The sequence below is a fragment of the Engystomops pustulosus genome, chromosome 8, assembly GCF_040894005.1.
Source record: "Engystomops pustulosus chromosome 8, aEngPut4.maternal, whole genome shotgun sequence".
NCBI lineage: Eukaryota > Metazoa > Chordata > Amphibia > Anura > Leptodactylidae > Engystomops > Engystomops pustulosus.
Genome location: NC_092418.1, coordinates 2,742,057 through 2,762,987, shown reverse-complemented (window position 1 = coordinate 2,762,987; position 20,931 = coordinate 2,742,057). Strand labels below are relative to the sequence as shown.

At 45.2% G+C, this 20,931-nt stretch overlaps 1 protein-coding gene across 1 annotated transcript in view; it reads left to right on the top strand.

Annotated features, from left to right (window-relative positions):
• Nucleotides 1-288: 288 nt before the first annotated feature.
• LOC140076249 (uncharacterized) overlaps nucleotides 289-20,931 on the top strand; it is a 39,035-nt gene continuing 18,392 nt past the window's right edge. Inside the window, exons 1-2 of the mRNA XM_072122779.1 lie at nucleotides 289-658; nucleotides 7,569-7,692. Coding sequence (XP_071978880.1) covers nucleotides 343-658; nucleotides 7,569-7,692 — 440 coding nt within the window. The 5' untranslated portion in view covers nucleotides 289-342. The remainder of the gene's footprint in view (nucleotides 659-7,568; nucleotides 7,693-20,931) is intronic.

Here is a 20,931-nt window from a genome sequence, read left to right as displayed (position 1 = left end):
CATCCTGGGATTGAGGAGAAGACGACTATAGATAAGGATGTTTAGATTAATTTAGCTTAATGTTATTGGTAGATTTCCTTTAAGCCCCTGTGCAGGGTAAGGGAGGGTCTGGGAGGGTCTGAGAGGGTCTGGGGTATACGGGGGTGAATCATGATATCCCTTGACAATCAATTGGAAAATAACAGAAGATTACGTGATATAAGGAAGTGTCGGGAAGACTCTGGCTGTGACTAGAGTCCATGCTGATAGTTTACCTCATAAATGACTAAGGGGACAGCAGAAGGACTTTGTCACATTTCAGTCCCGTCAGTCAGTGAGAAGACAGAAATCCAAAACGACAACATGGACAGCGATGAGATGAGACACTTCATCCAGAACTTCAGCTTGGATCGATGTAAGAGAGGAAGCCAAGGCTTTAACCGGATTCTCATCCAACTCTTTGGACTTCTAGGACATGGAAAGTCCTCGTTCATTAACACTTGTATCTACGTCTGGGAAGATCAGGAATTCAAGAACTGGGCGAAGGCATGGGGATCAGATGGAGGAAAAACAACAGAGAGAATCCCGTACACACTGACAGGCAATATCACGGTGGTGGACAACCGAGGATGTGCAAAGATGGATGATCGGGAATCGGGAGAAATCTACGCTCAGCTTGGTCAGTATTGAGGGAGCTGTAGTGTTGGAGGGATCTGCGGTGTTGGAGGGGTCTGTAGTGTTGGAGGGGTCTGTAGTGTTGGAGGGATCTGTAGTGTTGGAGGGGTCTGTGGTGATGGAGGGGTCTGTGGTGTTGGAGGGGTCTGTAGTGTGGAGGGGTCTGTGGTGTTGGAGGGGTCTGTAGTGTTGGAGGGGTCTGTGGTGTTGGAGGGGTCGGAAGTGTTGGAGTGGTCTGTGGTGTGGAGGGATCTGTAGTGGTGGAGGGATCTGTGGTGTTGGAGGGGTCTGTGGTGGGGAGAGGTCTGTAATGTGGAGGGATATGTGGAGTTGGAGGGATCTGTGGAGTTGGAGGGGTCTGTGGTGTTGGAGGGGTCTGTGGTGTTGGTGGGGTCTGTAGTGTGGAGGGGTCTGTGGTGTTGGGGTCTGTGGTGTTGGAGGGGTCTGTGGTGTTGGAGGGATCTGTGGTGTTGGAGGGGTCTGTAGTGGTGGAGGGATCTGTAGTGGTGGAGGGATCTGTGGTGTTGGAGGGATCTGTGGTGTTGGAGGGATCTGTAGTGTTGGATGAGTCTGTAGTGTTGGAAGGGTCTGTAGTTTTGGAGGGGTCTGTAGTGTTGGAGGGATCTGTAATGTTGGAGGGATCTGTAGTGCTTGAGGGATCTGTAGTGTGGGAGGGGTCTGCGGTGTGGAGAGGTCTGCAGTGTGGAGGGGTCTGTAGTGTGGAGGGGTCTGTGGTGTGGGAGGGGTCTGTGGTGTGGAGGGGTATGTGGTGTTGGGGGGGTCTGTGGTGTTGGAGGAGTCTGTGGTGTTGGAGGGGTCTGTAGTGTTGGAGGGATCTGTAATGTGGGAGGGGTCTGCGGTGTGGAGAGGTCTCCAGTGTGGAGGGGTCTGTAGTGTGGAGGGGTCTGTAGTGTTGGAGGGGTCTGTAGTGTTGGAGGGGTCTGTAGTGTTGGAGGGGTCTGTAGTGTTGGAGGGGTTTGTAGTATTGGAGGGGTCTGTAGTTTTGGAGGGGTCTGTAGTGTTGGAGGGGTCTGTGGTGTGGAGGGGTCTGTGGTGTTGGAGGGGTCTGTAGTGTTGGAGGGATCTGTAATGTGGGAGGGGTCTGTGGTGTGGAGAGGTCTCCAGTGTGGAGGGGTCTGTAGTGTGGAGGGGTCTGTAGTGTTGGAGGGGTCTGTAGTGTTGGAGGGGTCTGTAGTGTTGGAGGGGTTTGTAGTGTTGGAGGGGTCTGTAGTTTTGGAGGGGTCTGTAGTGTTGGAAGAGTCTGTGGTGTTGGAGGGGTCTGTAGTGTTGGAGGGGTCTGTAGTGTTGGAAGGGTCTGTAGTGTTGGAGGAGTCTGTGGTGTTGGAGGGGTCTGTAGTTTTGGAAGGGTCTGTAGTGTTGGAGGGATCTGTAATGTTGGAGGGGTCTGTAGTGTTGGAGGGGTCTGTAATGTTGGAGGGGTCTGTAATGTGGGAGGGGTCTGTAGTGTTGGAGGGGTCTGTAGTGTTGGAGGGGTCTGTAGTGTTGGAGGGATCTGTAGTGTTGGAGGAGTCTGTAGTGTTGGAGGGGTCTGTAGAGTGGAGGGGTCTAAAGTGTTGGAGGGGTCTGTAGTGTGGAGGGGTTTGTGGTGTTGGAGGGGTCTGTGGTGTTGGAGAGGTCTGTAGTGTTGGAGGGGTCTGTAGTGTGGAGGGGTCTGTAGTTTTGGAGGGGTCTGTAGTGTTGGAGGGACCTGTAATGTTGGAGGGGTCTGTAATGTGGGAGGGGTCTGTAGTGTTGAAGGGGTCTGTAGTGTGGAGGGGGTCTGTGGTGTGGGAGGGATCTGTAGTGTTGGAGGGATCTGTAGTGTTGGAGGGGTCTGTAGAGTGGAGGGGTCTAAAGTGTTGGAGGGGTCTGTAGTGTTGGAGGGGTCTGTAGAGTGGAGGGGTCTAAAGTGTTGGAGGGGTCTGTAGTGTGGAGGGGTCTGTGGTGTTGGAGGGGTCTGTAGTGTGGAGGGGTCTGTGGTGTTGGAGGGGTCTGTAGTGTGGAGGGGTCTGTGGTGTTGGAGGGGTCTGTGGTGTAGGAGGGGTCTGTGCTGTTGGAGAGGTCTGTAGTGTTGTGATGTGAACATCGCCTTAGGTTGGGTACACATCATGTTTTTCTATAAGCTGAACATATACGTCAGAAGAGCACCCGGCGTATAGATGCAGCGTGTACATTGACCAATAGTGAAGAAGGTTTCATAGTTGTTGCCTCCCTCTGGCCAATAAACATCCAAAAATACAGGAAAGAAATACGTAGGAAGCTGCATCTTTCATCCTGCTCCCTCCATCTGAGATGAGCTGAGGAAACTTATTGCATCTCTCCACAAGCGCATGGCAGGACCCAGCAATGTCACTCTCTACTATAGTGTCAGAGAGAGATGGAGGAAACCAGGGCCACCTCTCCGTCCTCCATCACCTCCCGCCATCTTGTCAGCATCAGTGCAGATAATGTTACCCCCTGGCCAGTGTCTTTGGGTCTCCAGCTTCCTGATGTGCTGGACCTCCTCCAGGGAGATTACAATGTGGTGGTTGGTGGTTGTGTTGGGTGGATATGGACCCCAGGCGGTCACCAATAACCAAGAGAAGCAAATATATTGAAAAAAAATCCAATGCAGCTCAGCCCTGGAGATTCTTGTAGCTATGGATCACATTGCAGGTCTGTGCCATGGAACAGGTTGTCTCGACACCAATGGAACAAATAAATGGGCAAATAAAATCTTCAATGCTTTATCAGATTATGTGATGAACTCCCTCTCTCGAGTCCAGCCAAGGGGTGCACCTACTCTATGGAGTCCCAGAAATAAGACCTTATGCTCCGCCTACATAAACAAGATGGCGTCCCTACATTAAATTTACTCAGCATCCAGACCAACTCACTGCCACTACCCACAAATTACTTGCAGTAAGAAGGTCGTAGGCGCCTCAACCACACAGAGTAATTACCATCTGCTCTGCCAAAGAGTCTCCTGCCGGTAATGGTAATGCCGGTTAGTGGAAATAAATAGGCCCCCAGTCAGTTATCAAAGAATAAAGGAAATAAAAGAAGCAGAAAAATGTACAACTGGTGTCACAGGTTACATGAAAAGAGTCACTACATAGATGCAGGAGAGCTGCAGCAGGTGATCCACTACTGAAAAGCTCCGCCCAGTCTACCTGCAGCAGGTGAAAAAGGAGGCTCAGGAGGATGGTGTCTCATCTCTTGTGCTTTCCTTCCATTCTACCATCCAAGATGATAATTTTGACCTCTGTGCAGTGAATGTGTACTATGTGCAGGGTGTGTGTACCATGTGCAGGGGGTGTGTACTAAGTGCAGGGGGTGTGTACTATGTGCAGGGTGTGTGTACTATGTGCAGGGTGTGTGTACCATGTGCAGGGTGTGTGTACCATGTGCAGGGTGTGTGTACTATGTGCAGGGTGTGTACTATGTGCAGGGGGTGTGTACTATGTGCAGGGGGTGTGTACTATGTGCAGGGGGTGTACTATGGGCAGGCTGTGTACTATGTGCAGGGTGTGTGTACTATGTGCAGGGTGTGTGTACTATGTGCAGGGTGTGTGTACTATGTGCAGGGTGTGTGTACCATGTGCAGGGTGTGTTTACTATGTGCAGGGTGTGTACTATGTGCAGGGGGTGTGTACTATGTGCAGGGGGTGTGTACTATGTGCAGGGGGTGTACTATGGGCAGGCTGTGTACTATGTGCAGGGGGTGTGTACTATGTGCAGGGGGTGTGTACTATGGGCAGGGGGTGTGTACTATGGGCAGGAGTTGTACTATGGGCAAGGGGTGTACTATGTGCAGTGTGTACTGTGTGCAGGGTGTACACTATGTGCAGTGTGTGTACTATGTGCTGTGTGTGTACTATGTGCAGTGTGTGTACGATGTGCAGTGTGTGTACGATGTGCAGTGTGTGTACGATGTGCAGTGTGTACTATGTGCAGGGTGTACTATGTGCAGTGGGTGTACTATGTGCAGGGTGTGTACTATGTGAGGGTGTGTACTATGTGCAGAGTGTACTATGTACAGGGGGTGTGTACTATGTGCAGGGGGTGTGTACTATGTGCAAAGGGTGTGTACTATGTGCAGGGGGTGTGTACTATGTGCAGGATGTACTATGGGCAGGGGGTGTACTATGTGCAGGGTGAGTGCTATGTTTAATATGTACTATGTGCAGTGTGTTCTATGTGCAGGGGTTGTACTAAGTGAAGGGTGTACTATGTGAAGGGTGTACTATGTGCAGGGTGTACTATGTGAAGGGTGTACTGTGTGCAGAATGTTTACTATGTGCAGGGGGTGTACTAAGTGCAGGGTGTACTATGTGCAGGGTGTACTATGTGCAGGGTGTACTATGTGCAGGGTGTACTATGTGCAGGGGGTACTATGTGCAGGGTGTTTACTATGTGCAGGGAGTGTATATTGTGCAGGGTCTACTGTGTGCAGGGTGTGTACTATGTGCAGGGTGTGTACTATGTGCAGGGTGTACTATGTGCAGGGTGTACTATGTGCAGTGTGTGTACTATGTGCAGGGTGTGTACTATGTGCAGGGTGTGTACTATGTGCAGGGTGTACTATGTGCCGTGTGTACTATGTGCAGTGTTTACTATATGCAGTGTCCTGTGTAGTGTGTACTATGTGCAGTGTGTACTATGTGCAGGGTGTGTACTATGTGCAGCGTGTGTACTATGTGCAGCGTGTGTACTATGTGCAGCGTGTGTACTATGTGCAGGGTGTGTACTATGTGCAGGGTGTGTACTATGTGCAGGGTGTGCTATGTGCAGGGTGTGCTATGTGCAGGGTGTGCTATGTGCAGGGTGTGTACTATGTACTATGTGCAGGGTGTGTACTATGTAATATGTGCAGTGTGTACTATGTGCAGTGTCCTGCTTAGTGTGTACTATGTGCAGTGTGTACTATGTGCAGGGTGTGTACTATGTGCAGGGTGTACTATGTGCAGGGTGTGTACTATGTGCAGGGTGTACTATGTGCCGTGTGTACTATGTGCAGGGTGTACTATGTGCAGTGTTTACTATATGCAGTGTCCTGTGTAGTGTGTACTATGTGCAGTGTGTACTATGTGCAGCGTGTGTACTATGTGCAGCGTGTGTACTATGTGCAGCGTGTGTACTATGTGCAGGGTGTGTACTATGTGCAGGGTGTGTACTATGTGCAGGGTGTGCTATGTGCAGGGTGTGCTATGTGCAGGGTGTGTACTATGTACTATGTGCAGGGTGTGTACTATGTAATATGTGCAGTGTGTACTATGTGCAGTGTCCTGCTTAGTGTGTACTATGTGCAGTGTGTACTATGTGCAGGGTGTGTACTATGTGCAGTGTCCTGTGTAGTGTGTACTATGTGAAGTGTCCTGTGTAGTGTGTCTTATGTGCAGGGGGTGTGTACTATGTGCAGGGGGTGTGTACTATGTGCAGGGGGTGTGTACTATGTGCAGGGGGTGTGTACTATGTGCAGGGGGTGTGTAATATGTGCAGGGGGTGTGTACTATGTGCAGGTGGTGTGTAATATGTGCAGGGGGTGTGTACTATGTGCAGGGTGTGTACTATGTGCAGGGTGTACTATGTGCAGTGTGTACTATGTGCAGGGGGGGGTGTACTATGTGCAGGGGGGGTGTACTATGTGCAGGGGAATGTGTACTATGTGCAGGGGGAGGTGTACTATGTGCAGGGGGGGTGTACTATGTGCAGGGGGGGGTGTACTATGTGCAGTGTGTACTATGTGCAGGGGGTGTGTACTATGTGCAGGGGGTGTGTACTATGTGCAGGGGGTGTGTAATATGTGCAGGCAGTGTGTAATATGTTCAGGGGGTGTGTACTATGTGCAGCGGGTGTGTAATATGTGCAGGGGGTGTGTACTATGTGCAGGGTGTGTACTATGTGCAGGGTGTGTACTATGTGCAGGGTGTGTACTATGTGCAGGGTGTGTACTATGTGCAGGGTGTGCTATAAGCAGTGTGTGCTATGTGCAGGGTGTACTATGTGCATTGTGTACTATGTGCAGTGAGTACTGTGTGCAGTGTGTACTATGTGCAGGGTGTACTATGTGAAGGGTGTACTATGTGCAGGGGGTGTACTATGTGCAGGGGGTGTACTATGTGCAGGGGGTGTACTATGTGCAGGGGGTGTACTATGTGCAGGGGGTGTACTATGTGCAGGGGGTGTACTATGTGCAGGGGGTGTACTATGTGCAGGGGGTGTACTATGTGCAGGGGGTGTACTATGTGCAGGGTGTGCTTTGTGCAGGGTGTGCTATGTGCAGGGTGTGTACTATGTACTATGTGCAGTGTGTACTATGTACTATGTGCAGTGTGTACTATGTGCAGTGTCCTGCGTAGTGTGTACTATGTGCAGTGTGTACTATGTGCAGGGTGTGTACTATGTGCAGTGTCCTGTGTAGTGTGTACTATGTGCAGTGTCCTGTGTAGTGTGTACTATGTGCAGGGTGTACTGTGTGCAGGGTGTGTACTATGTGCAGTGTGTATTATGTGCAGGGTCTTGTGTACTATGTGCAGGGGGTGTGTACTATGTGCAGGGGGTGTGTACTATGTGCAGGGTGTGTGTACTATGTGCAGGGTGTACTGTGTGCAGTGTGTACTATGTGCAGGGTGTGTACTATGTGCAGGGTTTGTACTATGTGCAGTGTGTACTATGTGCAGTGTATACTATGTGCAGGGGGTGTACTATGTGCAGGGTGTACTATGTGCAGTGTCCTGTGTAGTGGGCAGGGGGCGCCAGATTCAGCATTTCTGGTCCATTTTCTTCATGAATCTGGCGCCCACTGAAACATGTTTAGATGTCTCTTGATGGATGAATACAGCAGGGTAAAACCCAATGAAGTGTTATGGATTCCAAGGACATTTTTTAGGACTTAACTAGAAATCTTTAACCGCCCTCTAATACTCCTCCAGGTAACCTGCTGCCCCTCGGGAAGACGGTGGAATGGGCTCAAGGATTCGCGCTGGGAGAAAGAATAACAAAAGCAGAGAAACAAATCAAAGACTCAGATTTCGTCTTCCCTGTATTTGTACACAGGTGAGAACAACTGACACCAAGGGGGCAGTATTATAGTAGTTATATTCCTGTACATAGGGGGCAGTATTATAGTAGTTATATTCTTGTACATAGGGGGCCGTATTATAGTAGTTATATTCCTGTACATAGGGGCAGTATTATAGTAGTTATATCCCTGTACATAGGGGGCAGTATTATAGCAGTTATATTCCTGTACATAGGGGGCAGTATTATAGTAGTTATATTCCTGTACATAGGGGGCAGTATTATAGTAGTTATATTCCTGTACATAGGGGGCAGTATTATAGTAGTTATATCCCTGTACATAGGGGGCAGTATTATAGCAGTTATATTCCTGTACATAGGGGGCAGTATTATAGCAGTTATATTCTTGTACATAGGGGGCAGTATTATAGTAGTTATATTCTTGTACATAGGGGGCAGTATTATAGTAGTTATAATCCTGCACATAGGGGGCAGTATTATAGTAGTTATATTCCTGTACATAGGGGGCAGTATTATAGTAGTTATATTCTTGTACATAGGGGGCAGTATTATAGTAGTTATATTCCTGTACATAGGGGGCAGTATTATAGTAGTTATATTCCTGTACATAGGGGGCAGTATTATAGTAGTTATATTCCTGTACATAGGGGGCAGTATTATAGTAGTTATATTCCTGTACATAGGAGGCAGTATTATAGTAGTTATATTCCTGTACATAGGGGCAGTATTATAGTAGTTATATTCTTGTACATAGGGGGCAGTATTATAGTAGTTATATTCCTGTACATAGGGGGCAGTATTATAGTAGTTATATTGCTGTACATAGGGGCAGTATTATAGTAGTTATATTCTTGTACATAGGGGGCAGTATTATAGTAGTTATATTCTTGTACATAGGGGGCAGTATTATAGTAGTTATATTCTTGTACATAGGGGGCAGTATTATAGTAGTTATATTCCTGTACATAGGTGGCAGTATTATAGTAGTTATATTCCTGTACATAGGGGCAGTATTATAGTAGTTATATTCCTGTACATAGGGGGCAGTATTATAGTAGTTATATTCTTGTACATAGGGGGCAGTATTATAGTAGTTATATTCCTGTACATAGGGGGCAGTATTATAGTAGTTATATTCCTGTACATAGGGGGCAGTATTATAGTAGTTATATTCCTGTACATAGGGGGCAGTATTATAGTAGTTATATTCCTGTACATAGGAGGCAGTATTATAGTAGTTATATTCCTGTACATAGGGGCAGTATTATAGTAGTTATATTCTTGTACATAGGGGGCAGTATTATAGTAGTTATATTCCTGTACATAGGGGGCAGTATTATAGTAGTTATATTGCTGTACATAGGGGCAGTATTATAGTAGTTATATTCTTGTACATAGGGGGCAGTATTATAGTAGTTATATTCTTGTACATAGGGGGCAGTATTATAGTAGTTATATTCTTGTACATAGGGGGCAGTATTATAGTAGTTATATTCCTGTACATAGGTGGCAGTATTATAGTAGTTATATTCCTGTACATAGGGGCAGTATTATAGTAGTTATATTCCTGTACATAGGGGGCAGTATTATAGTAGTTATATTCCTGTACATAGGGGGCAGTATTATAGTAGTTATATTCCTGTACATAGGGGGCAGTATTATAGTAGTTATATTCCTGTACATAGGGGGCAGTATTATAGTAGTTATATTCCTGTACATAGGAGGCAGTATTATAGTAGTTATATTCCTGTACATAGGGGCAGTATTATAGTAGTTATATTCTTGTACATAGGGGGCAGTATTATAGTAGTTATATTCCTGTACATAGGGGGCAGTATTATAGTAGTTATATTGCTGTACATAGGGGCAGTATTATAGTAGTTATATTCTTGTACATAGGGGGCAGTATTATAGTAGTTATATTCTTGTACATAGGGGGCAGTATTATAGTAGTTATATTCTTGTACATAGGGGGCAGTATTATAGTAGTTATATTCCTGTACATAGGTGGCAGTATTATAGTAGTTATATTCCTGTACATAGGGGCAGTATTATAGTAGTTATATTCCTGTACATAGGGGGCAGTATTATAGTAGTTATATTCCTGTACATAGGGGGCAGTATTATAGTAGTTATATTCCTGTACATAGGGGGCAGTATTATAGTAGTTATATTCCTGTACATAGGGGGCAGTATTATAGTAGTTATATTCTTGTACATAGGGGCAGTATTATAGTAGTTATATTCCTGTACATAGGGGGCAGTATTGTAGTAGTTATATTCTTGTACATAGGGGGCATTATTATAGTAGTTATATTCTTGTACATAGGGGGCAGTATTATAGTAGTTATATTCCTGTACATAGGGGGCAGTATTATAGTAGTTATATTCTTTTACATAGGGGGCATTATTATAGTAGTTATATTCCTGTACATAGGGGGCAGTATTATAGTAGTTATATACTTGTACATAGGGGCAGTATTATAGTAGTTATATTCCTGTACATAGGGGGCAGTATTGTAGTAGTTATATTCTTGTACATAGGGGGCATTATTATAGTAGTTATATTCTTGTACATAGGGGGCAATTTTTATTAGTAAAAACAAACAAAATACATTATACATTCTTATCAGAATTTACAATAAATCATATATCAAAATTACATTTGTAATAACTTAAATGTCCATCACTGGTTTAAGGGAAAAAAGTCAGAAATAAACAGAATTACATGATGCATCAGTATAGACATAAATTCCTCCATAACTTTCTATTCCCATCACTTTTCCCAATCTCTATGGATCGGATCCACCTGAGCTCAGACATGATGAGTGTGACTGCGGTCATGTGCTGGAAGGTCTCGCTGTGGATGGAGACTCGGGTCCTGTTGTGCCAGTGGTAATACTTAATGATGGTGATAATGAGGTACATGGTCCCCCGGTCAATGTCCGTTATGTGTGATGTTACCCCATAGATGATATCTGGGTATCTGAGAGACTGTAGACGTGGTATTCTGAGCCTGCGGGACACCTCCTGCAATATCTGCCTCCCTCCCGGGCACTCGGTGGTAAAATGCTCCATAGTCTCCTCTTGGTGACATCCTAAGGGGCACAAACGGTCAGAAAGACTCAGGAATTTTAAATTTCCTTTGACGAAAAGCCTCCCATGCAGAGACAACCAGGCGATGTCAAAGAATTTGGCTGGAAGCCTCGGTCCATTAAGGAACCTCAGACTCTCCTGCAGGGTGGCCGTTGTGCAGTCCCTCAGAGCTGGCTGTAATGTATAGAAGGTCCTACAGATATTAGTGTACAGCTCCTTCCTGGTCTTATTCTCCAGATATGTCTTATCTATTCTCCACTTTTTCAAACACCTGAGACCATACTCCAGATACTGGGGGAGGAAGCCAGGAGTCCATCGGCTCCTCTTGAGACTGCCGCCTCACACCCAAGACTCTGCAAAAGGCAATATCCAGTCCCTGACACTACTTACCCACAGGAGACCATTGTTTGAGTCCAGGCAACCAAAATTAACTTTCAGAAACATGGAGTCAAAAAATACCCTTGGATTTAACATATCCAGCCCACCCTCTCTCCTCTGCAGGTAGGTGATCCCTCTTTTTACTGGGTTCAACCTGTTCCCCCATAAAAGCTGGAAGAACAGGCTAAAGAGCCTAGCGGAGAAAGATTCTGGCAAAGGAAAGACGACAGAGACGTAGAGGAAGACAGGGACCAGGTAAGTCTTCAGCAGAGTAACCCTTTCTCTATAGGTCAGCCTCCAGTTCTTCCATCGCTGAACCTTTGCATTTCCGGTTTCCAACTTCTCCTCCCAATTTAGTTTGGCATTATCTTCCCTCCCAAATTTAACCCCAAGGATCTTAATATGGGTGGAGGCCTTGGCGAATTGTGGCAGATCAAAGCCAGGAGCAGTATCCAATGTCCAGAAAGCCTGACTCTTCTCTAGGTTGACCAGAGACCCGGAGGCCTCTGAGTAGCTTCTGATGGCTGCAGACAACATCTCCACCTCACGAGGTTCAGATATCACCACAGTCACATCATCCGCGTAGGCGACTACCTTTAAAGGCAAGCAATGGGGGACCGGCACCCCCTGAAAATCGCACCGCTGTAGTGATCGCAGAAACAAGTCTATGGCAAACACATACAGCAGTGGACTCAGGGGGCAGCCCTGTCGCACCCCTGCCTCTACTTCAAAAGTGTCCCCCTGCCAACCATTGATCAGAGGAAAGCTCTTCGCCTCTCTGTACAAAGTTCTCAGCCAATCTATAAATTGTCCCGGAATACCGTACTTTGACAAAGTGGCCCATAGATAATCGTGATCAACCCTGTCAAAGGCTTTAGCCTGGTCCAGACCTACAACATATCTCCCACACCTCAGAGCTTTACATCTCTCAAACATCTCCCTTATCGAGAGGACTGCTCCAGAGATGTTCCGCCCTCTTACTGTGCCGTACTGAGAGCCTGCCAACAGTGCCGGGGACAAACAGACTAATCTAGAGAATAGAATTTTTGCCAGAATCTTCCTGTCGACATTCAAGAGGGCGATCGGCCTCCAGTTCTTGATGTCACTAGGCTCCTTACCTTTGGACAGCAGAATAAGGGAGGACACTCTCATGGATGGAGGCATCAGGTGATTCTCTAGACAATTTGTAAATACATCCACAAGGATCGGAGGTAAGAGGTCTCTGAACTTCTTATAGAATTCTGCTGTTATACCATCAGGACCTGGTGCCTTCTTCAGATGTAACTTATCAATGGCCTCTTTAACCTCCTCCTCTGTTATTCCTGCTGTCAAAGGAGAAAAATCCAAATCTTTAGTGTCAGGGCCTGGAGTTGCCTCCAAGAATTGAGCCATTTTCTTTTTATCCAAAACCTTCTTCTGAAATAATTCAGCATAGTAGGATCTCACCACCCCCAGGATACCCTCCCGAGATTCCTGTAAAACTCCCTGGGAGTCAGTGAGACCTGTGATCGATTTCTTGGCCACACGTTCCCGGCAATTTTCATACGGATCAGGAACGCCCAATTTTCCGTAATCTCTCTCGATCACCAGGGACGTGTAGCGGCTGTACTGATACTGCTTTATCTCAGATTTCAGTCGGTCAATCTTTTGTTTGTCCCCCCCTCCCGCCGAATACAGTGACTCCAATTCTCTCCGCAGCTTGAGATACTGGCTGTACTTACTCTTACCCTTCTTCACTGACAGTCTCTTTAAGAGGGACCTGATCTCCTCCTTGACGTTCTCCCACCAGTCAGATATGTTGTCATAGAAGTCTACTCTCTGGAGCTGGTCCTGAAAAAGGGAGTGGATACAATTCTGGACATAGACATCATCCAGGACGCTGGAATTAAGCCTCCATAACCCCCGACCAATATCCGAGCGGTTAGTGGCTCCCATGGAAAACAATAAGGCCAGATGGTCAGAATATGGGACAACTCTCTCGCTCATCCCACTAACAGTCTCCGAGGGACTCACAAAAGCCATATCAATCCTGCTACGTCTGTCAGCACAGGAGTAGGTGCATTTAGGTGTCCTACCATCCAGGGTGAACACATCACACAGATTGGCCTGTGATATAATGCTCTTTAGGACTTTGGAGTCTCTGACCACTGCTCTGCCCGAGGACCTGTCACCCGATGTCATGGTAACATTAAAGTCGCCCGCCATTATCACAGGGATTGAGGTAAATAGATACTGCCGTACCTCATTGAACAGCTGGATTCTCTCTGTCACTGTCTGTGGGCCATAGATGTTGATCAGCCGGAGTCGCCTACCATGGATGGTCACCTCTAGCACCAGGCACCTCCCCATAGCGACCTCCGTCAGCCTGTGCACCGTCACGTCTGTGGTGTTAAACAGTATGGCGACCCCGGCGTACGGCTCCACAGCCAGTGACCAGTAAGAAGGACCAGACCGCCACTCACGCTCAGCCTCACGGAGGTGCCCTAAGGTGGTCAGACGGGTCTCCTGCAGGAAGATGACATCAGCGTCCAGATATCTCAGGTGGTCATACACGGCGTGTCTAGTCCTTCTTACTTTAATGCTGTTGACGTTGCTAGAAGCAACTTTTAGAGAGAACCCAGCCATTACAATGATAAAGAGCAGAGCAGTGACCCCCATCATCATGAGTCAGAGTCAGTGTCCCCCTGTCTTCCACCTATCTCCATGTCTGACTCTACAGCGGTATCTTCAGGAGGGGGCTTCTTTTTAGTTGGGGGGTCCCCTATGTCCACCTCACACTCATTATCAATACGTTCCAGCTCTCGTTCATAATCCCCATCTGACTCTGACAGAGCATCAAACCGGTTGGAAAGGACCATGACCCCAGTATCACCAATGGACTTTCTCCTGGTCTTAGGCTCCGCACTGTACTCCTCAGGCTTTCGGGATGATTTGTCTTTTTTCTTCCTTTTATTCTTTTTCACCTCCTCATATTGAGTAGATGTTACAGAGGTGGCTGCCTGAGGCTTCTCCTGGGTTACAACCTCCACACTCCCCTGAGCGCTGTCTGACTGCTGCGGTGCCGGTACTGTCTCACCTGAGCCCTGATGTACCTCCCGCCTAGTCAGAATTTGCCCCGACACCAGGGCCTCCTCCTCTAAGGCATCTGCCTCCTGCACCATCTCATCATCTGAGAAGTCCCTGGCGATGTTATGCCAGGCTTCTGGGCAATCCTTGTGTGGGTGGCCCATCTCACCGCATAGATTACACTTGACCTTCTCACAGGTGGCACTGAGATGGCCGACCTCCCCACACAGGTTACATTTTACCACAGTACATATTTTGGCCACGTGACCAATCCTACCGCACCTAAAGCACTTCCGTGGCTGCCCTGGGTAGAAACAGACACCTTTCTCTCTCCCTATGAAGAAGGAGTTGGGGAGGTGCAGGGTGATATTGTTATATTGGCGCAGTTTTACCAGCACCTTCCACCCTCCAGTCCAGATACCGTCAGTGTCCCTGTTCTTAGTGAGGTCAGACAGCAGATCACAATGGCGCCTGAGCCACACTATAATATCCTGAGGGAGAACAGACTCATTCCAGAATATTATATTAACTACCACAGTACCTGGTCTGGATATGGGGACAAATGTAAACTTATTCCAGCCGTCCTTGTCCCCAAGCCGGGGTAATTTATCCCAAAACCTATCCAGACTGGACATGAGCTTAAAGCTGACATCATAGCCCTGTCTGTCTGGAAGGTTGATGACTGCCAGGATGTCATCAGGCGTGAACCCCATCTGGCGGCACAGGAGATCCCGCACCACAAACCTCCTATCTGGGAGATCTTCCTTTGCACCTCTGTTCTTAAAGCGCACCACGTTCCTCCTCTTAAACGCCTGCCCTGTGTAGTGTGCGCCGGAGGTGAAGGAGGGAGCGCCGCGGCTCCAGGCGTTTTTGGGAGGTTCCTGACGGGTCTCACTCTGGGTATTGGGGGGAGGGTCAGCTCTAGAGGGACCTGACTCTTCTGGGGGGCTCGATGTTAGTGGGGGAAAATCACACACATTATCCTGTACCCCCTGCCCCACATCCACCTGTACATTATCCTCCGGTGGCTGCACCTCCCAGATAGACTCTGAGTCCCCTCCATCCCCCGACCCCTCAGCCACATCAAGATGTCCACCAGTGTCCCCAGTCACTGCCACAACAGTAAAGTTCTCCTGGGTCACCGCATCACCATGACACATGGATGGAAGTCCACTGTCCTGCTGCTGCACAGTCTCTGCTGGGACCTGTGGTACTACAGCATTTTTATCTACTGCGGGGATCTGCGGCTGCTCTTGTGTTTGTCCCTTCTGGAAAGAAAAGCTTGCAGGTTTCAGTACTTGCACTGACATTTTTTGGGGTGCATCTGGGGGGACGGGTTCTGCTTGTGCTGCAGGGTCCCGGGGTCCAGGGTTATAGCTCTGCTTCTGCTGGGCAAAGCGCTCCCTGTTCTTATAGGACTCGGCCAGGGGTCCCATCCTCTCCAGAACACAGTCCATGTCCCTCACCACCACCGCCAGCTCCTTACTTAGCGCCTGCAGCTTACTATTGTACAGGGCGCTGCTCTCAGGGTGCGCGGTCCTCAGGCTGTACATACAGTCTATCTGCATTTGCAGCATCTGCTTATGGTGACTTAGCTCCCCCATCCTCCTTACCAGTGCCGGGATCTCCTCCGCCATCTGCAGCTCAGGCGCTCGGGTGGTCTCCTTCACCTGCCGTGCTGGTCTCTGTAGTCCTCCTCCTGTCTCTGGCCTTGGCTCCCCAGGCTTGCTGCTTGTACTGGCAGTGGCTGTGGCTGGTGCACACTGTGCAGGCCTGGTCTGTGGCTTTACAGCAGATCTGGTGCGGCCTGGACAGGACATGCTGGACACAACATCTCTCTGCTGCAGATTTTCTTGCAGGGTTTGTCTTTCCAATGATGTTCTCCTCTGCCTGGGTGCAGGAGTGGGGGCTGTGCACCTGCTGCTGATCTCACACTCTGCATCACCTGTGCTCCTCCACGCTGGATGGACATGGGACTCGCTGCTTTCACTGTTGTACTCACTTCCTTGTCTTGTTTCTTCTTTAATAAATCAACATTCTGTCCACAAACTTCTCTGTTAGTAACATTGGGATTTGCATCCCTAGCAGAAAGCTTTTGGGAGTTCACTCCCGGTGTAGGCCTGGAAGCCTGGGCCTTGCTTGGGGAATCTCCCCACCCAGGGTGGCCCCGCCCTGGGCTGTCTCCAGGCATCAGGAGACTTCAGGAGCTCTGCTCTCACACAACCTCCCAGCAAGGGGGCAGTATTATAGTAGTTATATTCTTGTACATAGGGGGCAGTATTATAGTAGTTATATTCTTGTACATAGGGGGCAGTATTATAATAGTTATATTCCTGTACATAGGGGGCAGTATTATAGTAGTTATATTCCTGTACATAGGAGGCAGTATTATAGTAGTTATATTCCTGTACATAGGAGGCAGTATTATAATAGTTATATTCTTGTACATAGGGGCAGTATTATAGTAGTTATATTCCTGTACATAGGGGCAGTATTATAGTAGTTATATTCTTTTACATAGGGGGCATTATTATAGTAGTTATATTCTTGTACATAGGGGGCAGTATTATAGTAGTTATATTCTTGTACATAGGGGGCAGTATTATAGCAGTTATATTCCTGTACATAGGGGGCAGTATTATAGTAGTTATATTCCTGTACATAGGGGGCAGTATTATAGTACTTATATTCCTGTACATAGGGGCAGTATTATAGTAGTTATATTCTTTTACATAGGGGGCATTATTATAGTACTTATATTCCTGTACATAGGAGCAGTATTATAGTAGTTATATTCTTTTACATAGGGGGCATTATTATAGTAGTTATATTCTTGTACATAGGGGCAGTATTATAGTAGTTATATTCTTTTACATAGGGGGCATTATTATAGTAGTTATATTCTTGTACATAGGGGGCAGTATTATAGTAGTTATATTCTTGTACATAGGGGGCAGTATTATAGCAGTTATATTCCTGTACATAGGGGGCAGTATTATAGTAGTTATATTCCTGTACATAGGGGGCAGTATTATAGTAGTTATATTCCTGTACATAGGGGGCAGTATTATAGTAGTTATATTATCGTACATAGGGGGCAGTATTATAATAGTTATATTCTTGTACATAGGGGGCAGTATTATAGTAGTTATATTCTTGTACATAGGGGGCAGCATTATAGTAGTTATATTCCTGTACATAGAGGGCGGTATTATAGTAGTTATATTCTTGTACATAGGGGGCGGTTTTATAGTAGTTATACTCCTGTACATAGGGGCAGTATTATAGTAGTTAAATTCTTGTACATAGGGGGCAGTATTATAGTAGTTATATTCCTGTACATAGGGGGCAGTATTATAGTAGTTATATTCCTGTACATAGGGGGCAGTATTATAGTACTTATATTCTTGTACATAGGGGGCAGTATTATAGTAGTTATATTCCTGTACATAGGGGCAGTATTATAGTAGTTATATTCCTGTACATAGGGGCAGTATTATAGTAGTTATATTCCTGTACATAGGGGGCAGTATTATAGTAGTTATATTCTTGTACATAGGGGGCAGTATTATAGTAGTTATATTCCTGTACATAGGGGGCAGTATTATAGTAGTTATATTCCTGTACATAGGGGGCAGTATTATAGTAGTTATATTCCTGTACATAGGGGCAGTATTATAGTAGTTATATTCCTGTACATAGGGGGCAGTATTATAGTAATATTCCTTTACATAGGGGGCAGTATTATAGTAGTTATATTCCTGTACATAGGGGCAGTATTATAGTAGTTATATTCTTGTTCATAGGGGCAGTAGTATAGTAGTTATATTCCTGTACATAGGGGGCAGTATTATAGTAGTTATATTCCTGTACATAGTGGGCAGTATTATAGTAGTTATATTCCTGTACATAGGGGGCAGTATTATAGTAGTTATATTCCTGTACATAGGGGCAGTATTATAGTAGTTATATTCTTTTACATAGGGGGCATTATTATAGTAGTTATATTCTTGTACATAGGGGGCAGTATTATAGTAGTTATATTCTTGTACATAGGGGGCAGTATTATAGCAGTTATATTCCTGTACATAGGGGGCAGTATTATAGTAGTTATATTCCTGTACATAGGGGGCAGTATTATAGTACTTATATTCCTGTACATAGGGGCAGTATTATAGTAGTTGTATTCTTTTACATAGGGGGCATTATTATAGTACTTATATTCCTGTACATAGGAGCAGTATTATAGTAGTTATATTCTTTTACATAGGGGGCATTATTATAGTAGTTATATTCTTGTACATAGGGGCAGTATTATAGTAGTTATATTCTTTTACATAGGGGGCATTATTATAGTAGTTATATTCTTGTACATAGGGGGCAGTATTATAGTAGTTATATTCTTGTACATAGGGGGCAGTATTATAGCAGTTATATTCCTGTACATAGGGGGCAGTATTATAGTAGTTATATTCCTGTACATAGGGGGCAGTATTATAGTAGTTATATTCCTGTACATAGGGGGCAGTATTATAGTAGTTATATTATCGTACATAGGGGGCAGTATTATAATAGTTATATTCTTGTACATAGGGGGCAGTATTATAGTAGTTATATTCTTGTACATAGGGGGCAGCATTATAGTAGTTATATTCCTGTACATAGAGGGCGGTATTATAGTAGTTATATTCTTGTACATAGGGGGCGGTTTTATAGTAGTTATACTCCTGTACATAGGGGCAGTATTATAGTAGTTAAATTCTTGTACATAGGGGGCAGTATTATAGTAGTTATATTCCTGTACATAGGGGGCAGTATTATAGTAGTTATATTCCTGTACATAGGGGGCAGTATTATAGTACTTATATTCTTGTACATAGGGGGCAGTATTATAGTAGTTATATTCCTGTACATAGGGGCAGTATTATAGTAGTTATATTCCTGTACATAGGGGCAGTATTATAGTAGTTATATTCCTGTACATAGGGGGCAGTATTATAGTAGTTATATTCTTGTACATAGGGGGCAGTATTATAGTAGTTATATTCCTGTACATAGGGGGCAGTATTATAGTAGTTATATTCCTGTACATAGGGGGCAGTATTATAGTAGTTATATTCCTGTACATAGGGGCAGTATTATAGTAGTTATATTCCTGTACATAGGGGGCAGTATTATAGTAATATTCCTTTACATAGGGGGAAGTATTATAGTAGTTATATTCCTGTACATAGGGGCAGTATTATAGTAGTTATATTCTTGTTCATAGGGGCAGTAGTATAGTAGTTATATTCCTGTACATAGGGGGCAGTATTATAGTAGTTATATTCCTGTACATAGTGGGCAGTATTATAGTAGTTATATTCCTGTACATAGGGGGCAGTATTATAGTAGTTATATTCCTGTACATAGGGGCAGTATTATAGTAGTTATATTCTTGTACATAGGGGGCAGTATTATAGTAGTTATATTCCTGTAAATAGGGGGCAGTATTATAGTAGTTATATTCCTGTACATAGGGGGCATATTATAGTAGTTATATTCTTGTACATAGGGGGCAGTATTATAGTAGTTATATCCCTGTACATAGGGGGCAGTATTATAGTAGTTATATTGCTGTATATTGGGGCAGTATTATAGTAGTTATATTCATGTACATAGGGGCAGTATTATAGTAGTTATATACTTGTTCATAGGGGCAGTATTATAGTAGTTATATTCATGTACATAGGGGGCAGTATTATAGTAGTTATATTCTTGTTCATAGGGGCAGTATTATAGTATTTATATTCCTGTACATAGGGGGCAGTATTATAGTAAATATATTCCTGTACATAGGGGGCAGTATTATAATAGTTATATTCCTGTACATAGGGGGCAGTGTTATAGTAGTTATATTCCTGTACATAGGGGGCAGTATTATAGTAGTTATATTCCTGTACATAGGGGGCAGTATTATAGTAGTTATATTCCTGTACATAGGGGGCAGTATTATAGTAGTTATATTCTTGTACATAGGGGGCAATTTTTATTAGTATAAAACAAACATAAATACATAAATACTTTTCCATCAAATAAATCAACATTAAAGGTCATCAGTATAAATCATACATGTTCATAAAAATAAAATTTAGATTAACTGTAACTTAAAAGTCTATTTTGGCTTAAAAAAAAAAAAAAAAAAAAAAAAAAAAAAAAAGATATATATATATAACAGATACAATCGCATATTACAATCAGTCTAGATGGATGTTCCTCCAGAGTCTTATATTCTGGCTCTTTTTCTTGACCTCTAGTGACCGGATCCACCTGAGTTCTGACATGATGAGGCTTATGGCTTTATCATGGTAGAATGGCTCGCTGTGGATGGACACTCTGGTTCTCATGTGCCAGTGATAGTATTTAATGACTTGGATAACTATATACATGGTCTCCTGGTTGATGTTATGTACATTAGATCTTATACCATACAGGATCTCTGGGTACTGAAGGGACTGCAGTGATGGGATTCTTAGCTTGGTGGATATGTCCTGCCAGATGTTCCGTCCACCCCAGCACTCTGATATAAAGTGGACCATAGTCTCCTCTGTCTGACACCCGAGGGGACACATACGGTCTGCCACACTAAGAAACTTTAGATTTCCCCTGACAAAGAGCTTTCCCTGTAATGACAGCCAGGCGATGTCACAGAACTTATAGGGCAGCCTCCGACCA